The sequence below is a fragment of the Mizuhopecten yessoensis genome, unplaced genomic scaffold (assembly GCF_002113885.1).
Source record: "Mizuhopecten yessoensis strain PY_sf001 unplaced genomic scaffold, ASM211388v2 scaffold11121, whole genome shotgun sequence".
Taxonomy (NCBI): Eukaryota; Metazoa; Mollusca; class Bivalvia; order Pectinida; family Pectinidae; genus Mizuhopecten; species Mizuhopecten yessoensis.
In genome coordinates this window covers 355,910-371,871 of record NW_018408890.1, presented here as the reverse complement: position 1 = coordinate 371,871, position 15,962 = coordinate 355,910, and the positions used below count along the sequence as shown (strand labels likewise).

Sequence of the window (15,962 nt, the reverse complement as noted above, 5' to 3'; positions counted from 1 at the left end):
CACGGCTGACAGTAAGCCCGTGTTATGTATAGGGGTGTATATGTCTGATTTGTTGTGGTGTTTGTTACCAGGAGGAAGTACGGAGGTGACGACTGGCACGGCTGGCATACATACTCCCTAGACTGGACAGCTGACCATATCATGTAAGTAGAATGTTAAAATAGAATATCTCGAACTATTAAAAAGCATTTTATATACGAAATACACACATCCTTAATATCAGTAATAAGTCTTAATTCAAAAATAGGCCCGTGTAACGTTGAAAATGGACCCCCCTTGACAATGGAAACGGAGCCTTACCCTGCCCGAAGTACCAAACTTATCTCATGTCGTACATGCACCTTTGCGTCTGTCGTCCAACCAAATCAGGCCAGTGTGACCTACTTATTAATGTTTGAAATACATTAATAGAACTTATCAGAAATATGCGCATAATTCTGTTTACCTGAATTAGGGAAACTTGACCTAACTTTGAAAATTAGCCTACATTATTAAAATATTGTCATTGGGTTTAGAAATGAACTTAGTAGAACTGTTGTATCACCTAATTAGGTTACTGTGACCTAATTTTCACAATTTGGCATACATTATCAAAACTGGTAAGGGATCAGATATTAATATCAAACAAATGTTTGACAAATATGGTCACTGTGACCCAATCTTAAAAAATTGACCTACATTTTTTACAAATTATTATCAAAAGGTACTATAATGTTGAACGTTGAACATGGACCTGGAACCATTTTCTACTGTTGAATATATAAAGAAGACAAAATATTCTGGGATCTATTTTCCTAATTGAATATTGATCTGGGACCATTTTTATTTTTGACAATGGAATATGGAATGGGTGCCCAGGCGCGCAGGCGAAAACATCAAATTTCAAACAGAAAAAAATGCTCGTTGAACCCCATTGCTCTACAAAGTCACTGCTCTGGATCCACTCCTATATGAACCCACTCCGAACAAGGACTATAGATACACCCCTGGTGTAATAATGTTCTTGGGTCCATCTTTACAGTTTAATATAATCCCGGGACCGTATTTCATCCATTAAATGCATGTTTCATTGAGGGACTGACTAAGATGTTGACAACATTATCAATCGAACAGATGCGAGAAAAGAAGAGAAATAAATGGAAAAGATCAAATTTAGATAGAATTAATCAAAACCTGACGATGGTGGGGGCAAAGATGTCACTTTGGTCTCTTGTTTGACATTTCAATATGATAAAATGACCTTATGTTCTAGGGGCCATATATTCAACGTTGAATATCGACCCACGACCATTTTCGACGATTGAATATATAAAAAACGACGTAATGTTTCTGGTATCTGTTTTCAACTTTTAATATGGACCTTTGTCACTTTTTGCCAATTAAATATTGAAAGTTTTATAATTTTCTGGGGTCAATTTTCAACATGGAATACGGATCCGAGGCCATATTAGCACATTCAATGAAGATTTTGAAAACGTTTTGGAGTTAGTTTTAATGTTCAGTATGGACAATGGTCATTTTAACGAGAATGATATTTAAAATAATTGACTGTGTGTTTTGTAACCCATTTACTATTTTAGAAAATTACATACATGTTGTATACAAGTGTATGTAGTTTACATGTTGTATACAAGTGTATGTAGTTTAAATTTTGAAACATTTGTCACAGGAACGTAATTTGGTTAAGCATCATTTCTTCATTGATGCTAATTTCTGAACGTACGTCTAATTTAAGAAAAAAAAGGTTTCAGTTTAGTTTCTGAATCCTGTAACAATTTATACAGTTTATGTCAAACTAGGAAAAAATGGTTTTCATAGGCCTGGCTTGAACAAATATATATAAATATCTGAACCCTGTGACAATGTTTTTAAATATATTTAACTTTTTTAAACTAGATCACAGTGACACTAATTTTGTCAAACAAGTGATGATATTCATTTCTGACCCCCATGAATATTTTGATAATGTAGGTCAAACTTTGAAAATTTGGTCATAGTGACCTATTTTTTCTGATGTCTGATAAATGTTAACTTCTAATCCCTATGTCTAGGTCAAATATTCAAAACAAGGTCACGGTGACCCAATTTGGTCAAAGAACAGTTACTACTACTCTTAAACCTGACAACAACTTTTGATAATGAGGATCAAATTTTCAAAAGTAGGCCACAGTGACCGTTTTAGGTCAAACATCCATACTGGGTTAATTTCTTAAATCAATGATTTTTTAGGTGATCTAAGTGGATATTTTAAATCAATGCATCAATTTTTCATATGATTCACTTTTCAACGGGGTCCTTTTTCAACTGGTACGTAAACATAACTTTGCATAATAGGCTCCTTTTTTACACCGGCCTTGAAAATAGTCATTGTATTAAAGGTAGGAATTTCGCTCTAAATTTTCGTTTCGTAAGGTCGAACCATTGGTTTAGTATAATTGGTATGTTTGGTATATAATTGGCAGTTTGGTATATAGTTGGTATGTTTGGTATATAATTGGCAGTTTGGTGTATATATAGGTTTGGTATATAATTGGCAGTTTGGTATATATAGGTTTGGTATATAGTTGGTATGTTTGGTATATATAGGTTTGGTATATAGTTGGTATGTTTGGTATATATAGGTTTGGTATATAGTTGGTATGTTTGGTATAAAGTTGGTATGTTTGGTATATAGTTGGTATGTTTGGTATATATAGGTTTGGTATATAGTTGGTATGTTTGGTATCTATAGGTTTGGTATATAGTTGGTATTTTTGGTATATATAGGTTTGGTATATACTTGGTATGTTTGGTATAAAGTTGGTATGTTCGGTATATAGTTGGTATGTTTGGTATCTATAGGTTTGGTATATAGTTGGTATGTTTGGTATATATAGGTTTGGGGATTCCCATCACGTTTTACTGTATGGTGTTCCCGTTCGACGAAAACTGTCACAGGACAAAACACAAGCGATTGTGCATTTTTGAAAACGGACACAAACAAAGCGAAATGTCACGATTACTTGACGTTTCTAAAAGAACAGTGTGCATGGTGTTGCTGCGTTACACGGAAAAGGGAAATGTGGAAATTCTGCCTCGAAATGTTCGGCTGCAATTGACCATGCAATGATCGTAATCAGAATGTTTAGGCGCGGGTCATTTATAATGAGGCACGGATCCTTTTCCTATACCTGTAGGCACCCTGCCTGTCAATGTCCCGCGGGGCCTCAGCGCCTTAGTGTGATGTTGATTGGATGCCAAACCTTTAAAGTTGAAGGGACCCTTTCCCAGGAAGCAAGTGTGTGCCATACAAGCTGCAAAACAATATCCATTTACCAGATCTGAAAATTATTGAAATAAATTGACAAAGGTAAAACTACTATATCAATGGCGTCCAGTCTTTGTTAGACGAAATTAGGGTCGTATAGGAATCACTCACTGTAAATTATATAAGGAACTTTTACCAATCAATTCCTCGTAAAATAATGGATTTGTATCGCAGCATGAGTAATATAACTAAATATTAGAGGTAATTGTTGCTTATATATACACTGAACAATGCGACAAAACGACAACACAAGCTTTAACTTATGGCCCGACATTGTAAGTTGCTTGAATGTCAAGTAGGACGACATCTTGTTTTCAGTCGTTGCTGACCGTAAACATACCGATGGGCACAACACTATGAACGCTGCAAGTTTTGTAAGAAAACTTGTTAACAATGCTTTGCCAACATTGTAAGGCAGTGCTGTTCAAAAATCGTTTAAACTCAAACCGCTCAATACATTTCAGACTGAATGTTGGGTTGTTTGAACTTCAATCAAACAAGATACAATTTTGCAAAATTCGTTTTTTTTCATAGCAATTTCATATAAACCTGAACACGCTACATAATTTTCCTAAACAATAAGGCTACCGGAATGTATTCTTTTGAAAAAACATTTTATTACAAGCTCATTAAATCTCAATATTACTAAATAAATGACAAGTTGATTACGTTTCATCATTACAGTACATATGTGGACAATGTTGAGATGATGAGAATCAACACGCCTAGCCAGAGTTTCTGGGGATGGGGAGGATTCGACGGAAACAACATATGGGCTTCCGGCGGCAAGAACGCTCCCTTCGACAAGCCGGTATGTACTGAAACGTTCATCAAACATTGTTATTGCAATTTTAAGTCGAATAAATGTCCCTGTGTGCTATCTTATGTCGAATCATTGTCCTTGTGTGCTAACCTATATCGAAGCATTGAGCCTCTGTGCTATCTTATGTCGAATCATTGTCCTTGTGTGCTGTTTTATGTCGAAACATTGTCCCTGTGTGCTTCCGTTAGTCGAAGCATTATCAATGTGTGCTCTCTTTAATCGAAGCATTGTCCCTGTGTGCTCTCTTCAGTCGAAGCATTGTCCATCTGTGCTATCTTATGTCGAAGCATTGTCCCTGTGTGCTCTCTTTAGTCGAAGCATTGTCCCTGTGTGCTCTCTTCAGTCGAAGCATTGTCCCTGTGTGCTATCTTATGTCGAAGCAGTGTCCCTGTGTGCTGTTTTATGTCGAAACATTGTCCCTGTGTGCTCCCGTTAGTCGAAGCATTATCCCTGTGTGCTCTCTTTAGTCGAAGCATTGTCCCTGTGTGCTATCTTATGTTGAATCACTGTCCTTGTGTGCTATCTTATGTCGAAGCATTGTCCCTGTGTGCTATCTTATGTCGAAGCTTTGTCCCTGTGTGAGCTCTTTTGTCGAAGCATTGTCCCTGTGTGCTCTCTTTAGTCGAAGCATTGTCCCTGTGTGCTATCTTATGTCGAAGCATTGTCCCTGTGTGCTATCTTTAGTCGAAGCGCTGTCCCTGTGTGCTATCTTTAGTCGAAGCACTGTCCCTGTGTGCTATCTTATGTCGAAGCATTGTCACTGTGTGCTCTCTTTAGTCGAAGCATTGTCCCTGTGTGCTATCTTATGTTGAATCACTGTCCTTGTGTGCTATCTTATGTCGAAGCATTGTCCCTGTGTGATCTCTTCAGTCAAGAGTTGTCCCTGTGTGCTATCTTATGTCGAAGCTTTGTCCCTGTGTGCTCTCTTTAGTCGAAACATTGTCCATGTGTGCTATCTTATGTCGAAGCTTTGTCCCTGTGTGCTATCTGAAGTCAAAGCATTGTCCCTGTGTGCTATCTTATGTCGAAGCTTTGTCCCTGTGTGCTATCTTATGTCGAAGCATTGTCCATGTGTTCTCTCTTTAGTCGAAGCATTTCCATGTGTGCTGCCTGAAGTGAGCGTTCTTTAGTCGAAGCACTGTCCCTGCGTGCTATCTTATGTCGAAGCATTGTCCATGTGTGCTATCTTATGTCGAAGCATTGTCCCTGTGCGCTATCTTATGTCGAAGCATTGTCCCTGTGTGCTATATTATGTCGAAGCTTTGTCCATGTGTGCTATCTTTAGTCGAAGCACTGTCCCTGCGTGCTCTCTTATGTCGAAGCTTTGTCCCTGTGTGCTATCTTATGTCGAAGCATTGTCCCTGTGTTCTCTCTTTAGTCGAAGCATTTCCATGTGTGCTGCCTGAAGTGAGCGTTCTTTAGTCGAAGCATTATGATGATACATGTAGGAATAAGAGCAAATGGGTGGAATTAGCCAATCCTACAAAACTGGGCATTAACGATTTGAATATTATTTTAAAGATACTTTTTGACATATACAAACTCAATAAACAGATCTACAAATGTTATTCCGGGAAAATCCATTTCCAAATGGGCAAATCCATTCTCAAGTTTTTTTCAAGATGTTTTCAACTTTTAGAGTATTCTTATACTGACAACCGATGATAGTGAAATTATCATTAGCATTTACGGTACCCTTATGAAACACGAGTGAACGTTCATTTGCATGTTACGGTAACAACATTATACACGTATTGCCCTGGTGTGAGGGAGACCTGAAGAGTTGTTTCCCGGAGATCCAAGGGAAACATAATTTGTCGAGGGGGAACAACTCTTCAGGTCTCCCTCACACCGGGGCAATAACTGTTTTATTATTCCGAAATTCCATCTGTGGAGTCTGTGTTATATACACATAGCAAAAATACATCAACATTAGGCAATGTAACGAGCTCCTGTGTTTTCATTGTTGTGACTGACCTGTTCGCCCTTATTTCATTAGGTCTGGTAGCATATATATATACTACAAATACAACAAATATTACCTATCACTGTCAGTGTTTTGATTTTACATTAAATTAAACAACAATAATAGCCCTTCAAGTTCTTCAGCTGTTGGGAGGTGGAATCTCCCATTCGCACCCAATGTTGATTTTTGGGTGTCGTCCGGAACACATCGGGCCTTAGAGAGTATAACAAAGAACAAATAGAGACAACTCGTCCGATAATGTGAGAGGGGTTCCGAAAGGGATACTCGACAGGGAAAATGGATCGCGTGAGGGATACATGATGTTTTGTAGCCCTGTCATGTGATGTGTCTAAACCAATCAGACACGCTGTAAAATCGATGAGGATAATAATATGTTTGGTAAGTCCAGACCCGTTTCTCCTTGGGCTTGGTCGTTGGTTGTCGCGACCTATTCGCCAACCACAGAACTTGTTATAAAACAAACACAACCTATGATTACTAAAATCTTTACTCTGACATGTCGATTGACCGTCAATAAGACATTACAATTATGATTATATTTTCAGTTCCACCTGATCCTCAACGTGGCCGTTGGGGGGGATTACTTCGGAAATGGCGAGTATGATGTACCAAAGCCTTGGGGGAATCATAATCCAATGAGATCCTTCTGGGAGGCCAGACACTCCTGGGAACACACCTGGCAAGGAGATGAGGTTGCTTTGGTAATAGATTACATTGAGATGATTCCTCACTAATTTAATCAAATTCATGATGGCTGTCAGTGAACATGAAATAAAATGCATGTTGTATATATTAAATTGTGTGTTGATTTATAACTCGCCGATCTACGAAACGATAGCGGGCCTAATATGAAGGTTACATTGAAAAACAGAAGTAAGATATATTGGTCTGTATTTGAGGTTCATTAGTTTTAATAGAAGTGGTGCGATTCCTCGTAAAAACGAAGTAATTCTGTATAAACAGGCCCACATTGGATTGGTAGAACGTTCTAAACACACGTTTAGGTAGTACATTTGTGGGATCGCACCACGTAACACGATGTGTGCACGATGTGTGAACGATAAAAATCTGGACGAGTATTGCTTGCGCACATTTGTGCGGACGATGGGCTAACGCTGTGCGATGACAATCGTGGTTGGTATAGATTGAGGAATGGCTACACGGTATACACTTGATTTATGACTTGTGTTTCTATTATCTAGCTACATACATAGAAATGGTGTTTCTGTGTTTTCCAAATCGACACATAGACAATTATAACACATATATAGCCACTTTGAACATGTGCCTAGACCGTAGTTTTACCCATCCGGGGCACTTATGTAACTCGTCTAGGTGTGAAAATCCAGGTAAAGGGGATATATAGATCAAAACAAATACAAATATTTTCATAACTGTCATACGGTGTCATATATCGGCTCTCTATTTCATCACCCAAATAGACCAAATTACCTGGAATTAGTAAAGTCTTCGAGCAGGAGAACATTGATAATTTTTTAAAGCGAATTTATTTAATCATTAGTAACGTCCGCCCTGATGTCATCAAAATGTTATTTACATATTCCGTTACCTGGGAGCCAGCCCCTATTTTTGACTGTCTAACGGTCATTATCGCACCTCGGACAAAAATGTCCAAAAACCATTGGTTTAGAGCTGTCACGTGGTAACCCTCTCCTTTTCTATAGCTATAGAGGGTCAGTAGGATTCCAGTATACAGAAATTGTAGGGCAATATGGCCGCCAATTGCTCACCGCTTCAAAACTAAAACAACAGATACGGGTACCTGAATATTCTAAAAATGATACAATGCTCACCGTAATTCCTATTCGCGACATTGTATCGTAAGATGATAGGAGTTGCATCCCCTACGCCAGGCAAAAATAGTAAGACGTTGTCGCCAGCGACCGTCTTTTATCTAAGCGTTTCGGCGACATTGACAGACAATAACAATGGAGAGATTTGGGCAGACGACCACTGAGGAAATAAACAATTATATAATTTATTTTATTTTCATTTATCAAAGTTGATTAAATTTGTTAAATATTCATATTGTTTTGTCATGCATTACATCATTTTCATTTTAAGCAAAAAGGGTCCTCGATGATCCGCCCTCGCCCCCTATAAATCTTACTAACCCTCTATGGTTCTGTAGAGGGTCAGTAACTGACTATATAACTAATACTGTAACACGCAATGTAATATTGAACATAATATGAGAGGCGCCTAATGTGGTCCCCATGTCGAATCGAGGTTTACATCTGTCCTCTGTGTATGGGACATTGGAGAAACCCAAACCGATCTGCTGGCCCTAGTACTACACTAGGAATGTCTGTTCTCTAACCTACTCTGGCCCTAGTACAACACTAGGAATGTCTGTTCTCTAACCTACTCTGGCCCTAGTACACCACTAGGAATGTCTGTTCTCTAACCTACTCTGGCCCTAGTACAACACTAGGAATGTATGTTCTCTAACCTACTCTGGCCCTAATACATCACTAGGAATGTCTGTTCTCTAACCTAGTCTGGCCCTAGTACAACACTAGGAATGTATGTTCTCTAACCTACTCTGGCCCTAATACATCACTAGGAATGTCTGTTCTCTAACCTAGTCTGGCCCTAATACAACACTAGGAATGACTGTTCTCTAACCTAGTCTGGCCCTAATACAACACTAGGAATGTCTGTTCTCTAACCTACTCTGTCCCTAATACAACACTAGGAATGTCTGTTCTCGAACCTACTCTGGCCCTAATACAACACTAGAATACTGTAACACGCAATGTAATATTGAACATAATATGAGAGGCGCCTAATGTGGTCCCCATGTCAAATCGAGGTTTACATCTGTCCTCTGTGTATGGGACATTGGAGAAACCCAAACCGATCTGCTGGCCCTAGTACTACACTAGGAATGTCTGTTCTCTAACCTACTCTGGCCCTAATACATCACTAGGAATGTCTGTTCTCTAACCTACTCTGTCCCTAATACAACACTAGGAATGTCTGTTTTCTAACCTACTCTGGCCCTATTACACCACTAGGAATGTCTGTTCTCTAACCTACTCTGGCCCTAATACAACACTAGGAATGTCTGTTCTCTAACCTACTCTGGCCCTAATACAACACTAGGAATGTCTGTTCTCTAACCTACTCTGGCCCTAATACAACACTAGGAATGTCTGTTCTCTAACCTACTCTGGCCCTAATACAACACTAGGAATGTCTGTTCTCTAACCTACTCTGGCCCTAATACAACACTAGGAATGTCTGTTCTCTAACCTACTCTGGCCCTAATACAACACTAGGAATGTCTGTTCTCTAACCTACTCTGGCCCTAATACAACACTAGGAATGTCTGTTCTCTAACCTACTCTGGCCCTAATACAACACTAGGAATGTCTGTTCTCTAACCTACTCTGGCCCTAATACAACACTAGGAATGTCTGTTCTCTAACCTACTCTGGCCCTAATACAACACTAGGAATGTCTGTTCTCTAACCTACTCTGGCCCTAATACAACACTAGGAATGTCTGTTCTCTAACCTACTCTGGCCCTAATACAACACTAGGAATGTCTGTTCTCTAACCTACTCTGGCCCTAATACAACACTAGGAATGTCTGTTCTCTAACCTACTCTGGCCCTAATACAACACTAGGAATGTCTGTTCTCTAACCTACTCTGGCCCTAATACAACACTAGGAATGTCTGTTCTCTAACCTACTCTGGCCCTAATACAACACTAGGAATGTCTGTTCTCTAACCTACTCTGGCCCTAATACAACACTAGGAATGTCTGTTCTCTAACCTACTCTGGCCCTAATACAACACTAGGAATGTCTGTTCTCTAACCTACTCTGGCCCTAATACAACACTAGGAATGTCTGTTCTCTAACCTACTCTGGCCCTAATACAACACTAGGAATGTCTGTTCTCTAACCTACTCTGGCCCTAATACAACACTAGGAATGTCTGTTCTCTAACCTACTCTGGCCCTAATACAACACTAGGAATGTCTGTTCTCTAACCTACTCTGGCCCTAATACAACACTAGGAATGTCTGTTCTCTAACCTACTCTGGCCCTAATACAACACTAGGAATGTCTGTTCTCTAACCTACTCTGGCCCTAATACAACACTAGGAATGTCTGTTCTCTAACCTACTCTGGCCCTAATACAACACTAGGAATGTCTGTTCTCTAACCTACTCTGGCCCTAATACAACACTAGGAATGTCTGTTCTCTAACCTACTCTGGCCCTAATACAACACTAGGAATGTCTGTTCTCTAACCTACTCTGGCCCTAATACAACACTAGGAATGTCTGTTCTCTAACCTACTCTGGCCCTAATACAACACTAGGAATGTCTGTTCTCTAACCTACTCTGGCCCTAATACAACACTAGGAATGTCTGTTCTCTAACCTACTCTGGCCCTAATACAACACTAGGAATGTCTGTTCTCTAACCTACTCTGGCCCTAATACAACACTAGGAATGTCTGTTCTCTAACCTACTCTGGCCCTAATACAACACTAGGAATGTCTGTTCTCTAACCTACTCTGGCCCTAATACAACACTAGGAATGTCTGTTCTCTAACCTACTCTGGCCCTAATACAACACTAGGAATGTCTGTTCTCTAACCTACTCTGGCCCTAATACAACACTAGGAATGTCTGTTCTCTAACCTACTCTGGCCCTAATACAACACTAGGAATGTCTGTTCTCTAACCTACTCTGGCCCTAATACAACACTAGGAATGTCTGTTCTCTAACCTACTCTGGCCCTAATACAACACTAGGAATGTCTGTTCTCTAACCTACTCTGGCCCTAATACAACACTAGGAATGTCTGTTCTCTAACCTACTCTGGCCCTAATACAACACTAGGAATGTCTGTTCTCTAACCTACTCTGGCCCTAATACAACACTAGGAATGTCTGTTCTCTAACCTACTCTGGCCCTAATACAACACTAGGAATGTCTGTTCTCTAACCTACTCTGGCCCTAATACAACACTAGGAATGTCTGTTCTCTAACCTACTCTGGCCCTAATACAACACTAGGAATGTCTGTTCTCTAACCTACTCTGGCCCTAATACAACACTAGGAATGTCTGTTCTCTAACCTACTCTGGCCCTAATACAACACTAGGAATGTCTGTTCTCTAACCTACTCTGGCCCTAATACAACACTAGGAATGTCTGTTCTCTAACCTACTCTGGCCCTAATACAACACTAGGAATGTCTGTTCTCTAACCTACTCTGGCCCTAATACAACACTAGGAATGTCTGTTCTCTAACCTACTCTGGCCCTAATACAACACTAGGAATGTCTGTTCTCTAACCTACTCTGGCCCTAATACAACACTAGGAATGTCTGTTCTCTAACCTACTCTGGCCCTAATACAACACTAGGAATGTCTGTTCTCTAACCTACTCTGGCCCTAATACAACACTAGGAATGTCTGTTCTCTAACCTACTCTGGCCCTAATACAACACTAGGAATGTCTGTTCTCTAACCTACTCTGGCCCTAATACAACACTAGGAATGTCTGTTCTCTAACCTACTCTGGCCCTAATACAACACTAGGAATGTCTGTTCTCTAACCTACTCTGGCCCTAATACAACACTAGGAATGTCTGTTCTCTAACCTACTCTGGCCCTAATACAACACTAGGAATGTCTGTTCTCTAACCTACTCTGGCCCTAATACAACACTAGGAATGTCTGTTCTCTAACCTACTCTGGCCCTAATACAACACTAGGAATGTCTGTTCTCTAACCTACTCTGGCCCTAATACAACACTAGGAATGTCTGTTCTCTAACCTACTCTGGCCCTAATACAACACTAGGAATGTCTGTTCTCTAACCTACTCTGGCCCTAATACAACACTAGGAATGTCTGTTCTCTAACCTACTCTGGCCCTAATACAACACTAGGAATGTCTGTTCTCTAACCTACTCTGGCCCTAATACAACACTAGGAATGTCTGTTCTCTAACCTACTCTGGCCCTAATACAACACTAGGAATGTCTGTTCTCTAACCTACTCTGGCCCTAATACAACACTAGGAATGTCTGTTCTCTAACCTACTCTGGCCCTAATACAACACTAGGAATGTCTGTTCTCTAACCTACTCTGGCCCTAATACAACACTAGGAATGTCTGTTCTCTAACCTACTCTGGCCCTAATACAACACTAGGAATGTCTGTTCTCTAACCTACTCTGGCCCTAATACAACACTAGGAATGTCTGTTCTCTAACCTACTCTGGCCCTAATACAACACTAGGAATGTCTGTTCTCTAACCTACTCTGGCCCTAATACAACACTAGGAATGTCTGTTCTCTAACCTACTCTGGCCCTAATACAACACTAGGAATGTCTGTTCTCTAACCTACTCTGGCCCTAATACAACACTAGGAATGTCTGTTCTCTAACCTACTCTGGCCCTAATACAACACTAGGAATGTCTGTTCTCTAACCTACTCTGGCCCTAATACAACACTAGGAATGTCTGTTCTCTAACCTACTCTGGCCCTAATACAACACTAGGAATGTCTGTTCTCTAACCTACTCTGGCCCTAATACAACACTAGGAATGTCTGTTCTCTAACCTACTCTGGCCCTAATACAACACTAGGAATGTCTGTTCTCTAACCTACTCTGGCCCTAATACAACACTAGGAATGTCTGTTCTCTAACCTACTCTGGCCCTAATACATCACTAGGAATGTCTGTTCTCTAACCTACTCTGGCCCTAATACAACACTAGGAATGTCTGTTCTCTAACCTACTCTGGCCCTAGTACTACTCTAGGAATGTCTGTTCTCCAACCTACTGATATGGGTCGAGGGGTGATACGGAGTGGGACATGGTAATATTGATAACATCTAAATGATTTTTGGCATGTCCTTCATAGCTTCTCTTCATTCGGAAACCTAGAACTTCTCTGTTAGCGATGAGGTTGCGATGTACTGACCAACGAACATTAAGACACAACACGACATGTCTTCGTAGTCTGATGTTAGAGTCTATACCGGGGTAGTTGTTTTCATTACACATGTTAGTATCGTCATCCATCCAACCTAACAAACAAAATGTGTTGCTGATAACATAAAAGTACGCTTTGAGATAAAATCCACGTTTTTATTTAAAACTGCAAACAGTTTTCCATTCGACCTGTCTGATTTATTCACATTCAAAACAGAAGATAGAATAGTAATCACTCTCGTTTACTATTGGCTGCTGTTCTACTGGTGGGTATCATTTCTATGTAATCAACGATCATCGCCGCGTCCTCTCCCCGCCAGGTGTCGCCCCAATCGGCCCGGTGTTCCCAAAAGTCTCTCTTTGGGTGACTTGAGTGGCCCCATGGCCTAGGAGTGTCGTAGTCCCCGTCCTCAAAGAAATCGCCTCCCACGGCCACACTGAGGATAAGTCGGTACTGTCGAGGATTCAACGATACAAGGAAAGTTCAATAAATATAATTCTACAACCATTGAACTTATGAAATTGTATTTTAATGTATTCCTTATCTTGAATTGTCTCCTGTTTTCCTGTTCAAGCTTTCTCAGACTCACCCAATGTATGAACGATATGACGTCATAACTTAATACAAACTGGAGAAATGTGACGTCATTATCAGCTTAATTCGCAATTTCACATTTTTGAAAAGATATGGTTAAAATTGTAAATAATAATAGAAAAGAAATAGAGAAAACGTACGGGCTGATCAAACGGGGCATTCCTGCCTCCTGCCGTCCAGATGTCTTGACCCTGGAAACCTCCAAAGTTCCAGAAACCTGTGGTAGGCGTATTCACGCGTAGTATCTCAACATTGTCCACCAATGTACTGCAAACATTTTTATTTACAATATTCAGCATTTAAAAGTCACAATGACGTTTGACGATGTGAATTTTTTTTCTTTTTAAATTTTGCGCAGGAAGAACACAATATGTCCGCGCACAAAGGCATAATTATATCATAATTTCAACACGTAAAAAGAAACAAAATTCATCATGGCGTCACCACATTAGGATGGAATACCTACTAAGAACCTTTCGCTATTGAATAGCGGTGACAGCCAGACTATGTTCTTTAATGTTAAATATGATCTATTTAAGTAAATCTTTTTCGTCTGTAATATCTAAATTGGCCTGAAAAAGTTCAGACATACATATTTTTTAAGAGGCAATTAAACTTTTATATAAATCCAACTATTAACTTTTGTATTTGAATTTCAAATACCGCAGTGACGAACAAATACAGACACCCTGACGACGCGTACATGATGTGGCCAGGTGTCCATTCCATGGAGTAGGTGTGCCAGCCATGCCAGTCCCCGACCGACTTCCTCCTGGGGACAAAAGTTCAAACTGACGAATAAGTCAACTATAACGCTAAACACTGGCTATTACTGATGTTGTGTAACCAGATATGAACATTCCATGTCTAACACGAGTTAGGTCGGTAACAAACGGGTCAACAATAAAACAGCAATGATCCCAATAAAATCGTTTGAATATTGTACAGCTGTCGACTATTGGAATGACATTATATATGTATTATTATTTCCTTTATTTCCTCCAAAAACGAAGAGTTACAGAAATAACGAACAAAACACTATTGAAAAGAGAAGAAAATGCATTCACAATCATGGTCACACCCTGACATAGTGACTCACACATGCACATGGACAGACACACACATAAGAGAATAATAATAGTACACGCATCATACCATAAAGTACTATAAACACAACACAATGATATAATAGGTACTATTACAGTCATTATACGGTGATAATTATGATGATAGACAGTATAACACTAATCATATATTACATCACACATTGATATAATAGACATATTTACACTCCTCAGACTACATTATCATATAATAGTATAGACAGTAATCCACTTCTCGTACTAAGCAATCATACAACATTGTAATAAACAGTATTACAAGCATCACACTATAAATTATACAGCATTATTATAGACAGTATTACTGTTACATAAGTCTTACAATACAATCATACATTGAGTAGAACCCGTTGCACGAAGTCATACAACATAGTCATACAGTGGTGTGAAATACACAACATACAATATAATAATTAACTTGAAGAAACAGCGCAACCATACAATGATTTCAGTTGTAGTAATACATCTCACAAGATTAATTCATACAATACAAACAATATTATGAATGGTAGTAAGTTGCACTAATCAACAGGAAAGACGTAGGAAATGCTTGCCTACTAATATGAATACAAAAATATATGTATTTCATGTATTCATCTTGCTGAAGCGTGAGGTACACACAAGTAAATTAGTGATCATATTACTCAGTATACAACATTCAAATATCTAAGGATAAATTACATAATGCCACTGTATTGAAGAATTTTAGTAATAATAACAATGGATTTTATTCTAAAGTCCTCCAGTTCATATGGAGATAAGTCATAATTGAAAATACCACCAAGAAGAACATGAAGTAGATGGTAATTAGACATTACATTAAGATTAAACACAAAATCTATATCTTTTACAGTACTGAGTACACACCAGAGCTGGTCACGTAATAGCTCTGTGTGTGAGCATTCGAGTACACTATGCATAATAGTATCTTTGTACATAGATCCACAGTAATGACACAAATATATATTTTCATTATCGCGCATTTCAACACAAAGTTTAACAATTTTCTTAAAACATGGACTGTATTGTGGAAAGCGTAAAGCAAGTTTCCATATAGCATACGGTTGTATCTTATTATGTAAAAGAGTGAAGCGAGAGAAGTCCCTATCAGCGTTCATTCTTTCACATAA

General features: G+C 39.2%; 2 protein-coding genes across 2 annotated transcripts in view; one reads left to right on the top strand and one right to left on the bottom strand.

Moving 5' to 3' along the window:
• The window catches only part of LOC110466149 (beta-1,3-glucan-binding protein-like), a 30,715-nt gene extending 23,801 nt beyond the window's left edge, over positions 1-6,914 (top strand). The window contains exons 8-10 of the mRNA XM_021522490.1: positions 72-143; positions 3,992-4,118; positions 6,663-6,914. Coding sequence (XP_021378165.1) covers positions 72-143; positions 3,992-4,118; positions 6,663-6,851 — 388 coding nt within the window. The 3' untranslated portion in view covers positions 6,852-6,914. The remainder of the gene's footprint in view (positions 1-71; positions 144-3,991; positions 4,119-6,662) is intronic.
• Positions 6,915-13,269: 6,355 nt separating this feature from the next.
• Positions 13,270-15,962, bottom strand: part of LOC110466163 (beta-1,3-glucan-binding protein-like) — a 19,470-nt gene continuing 16,777 nt past the window's right edge. The window contains exons 9-10 of the mRNA XM_021522513.1: positions 13,852-13,978; positions 13,270-13,570 (exon numbers count right to left, since the gene is read on the bottom strand). Of these exons, the coding sequence (XP_021378188.1) occupies positions 13,349-13,570; positions 13,852-13,978 (349 nt within the window). The 3' untranslated portion in view covers positions 13,270-13,348. The remainder of the gene's footprint in view (positions 13,571-13,851; positions 13,979-15,962) is intronic.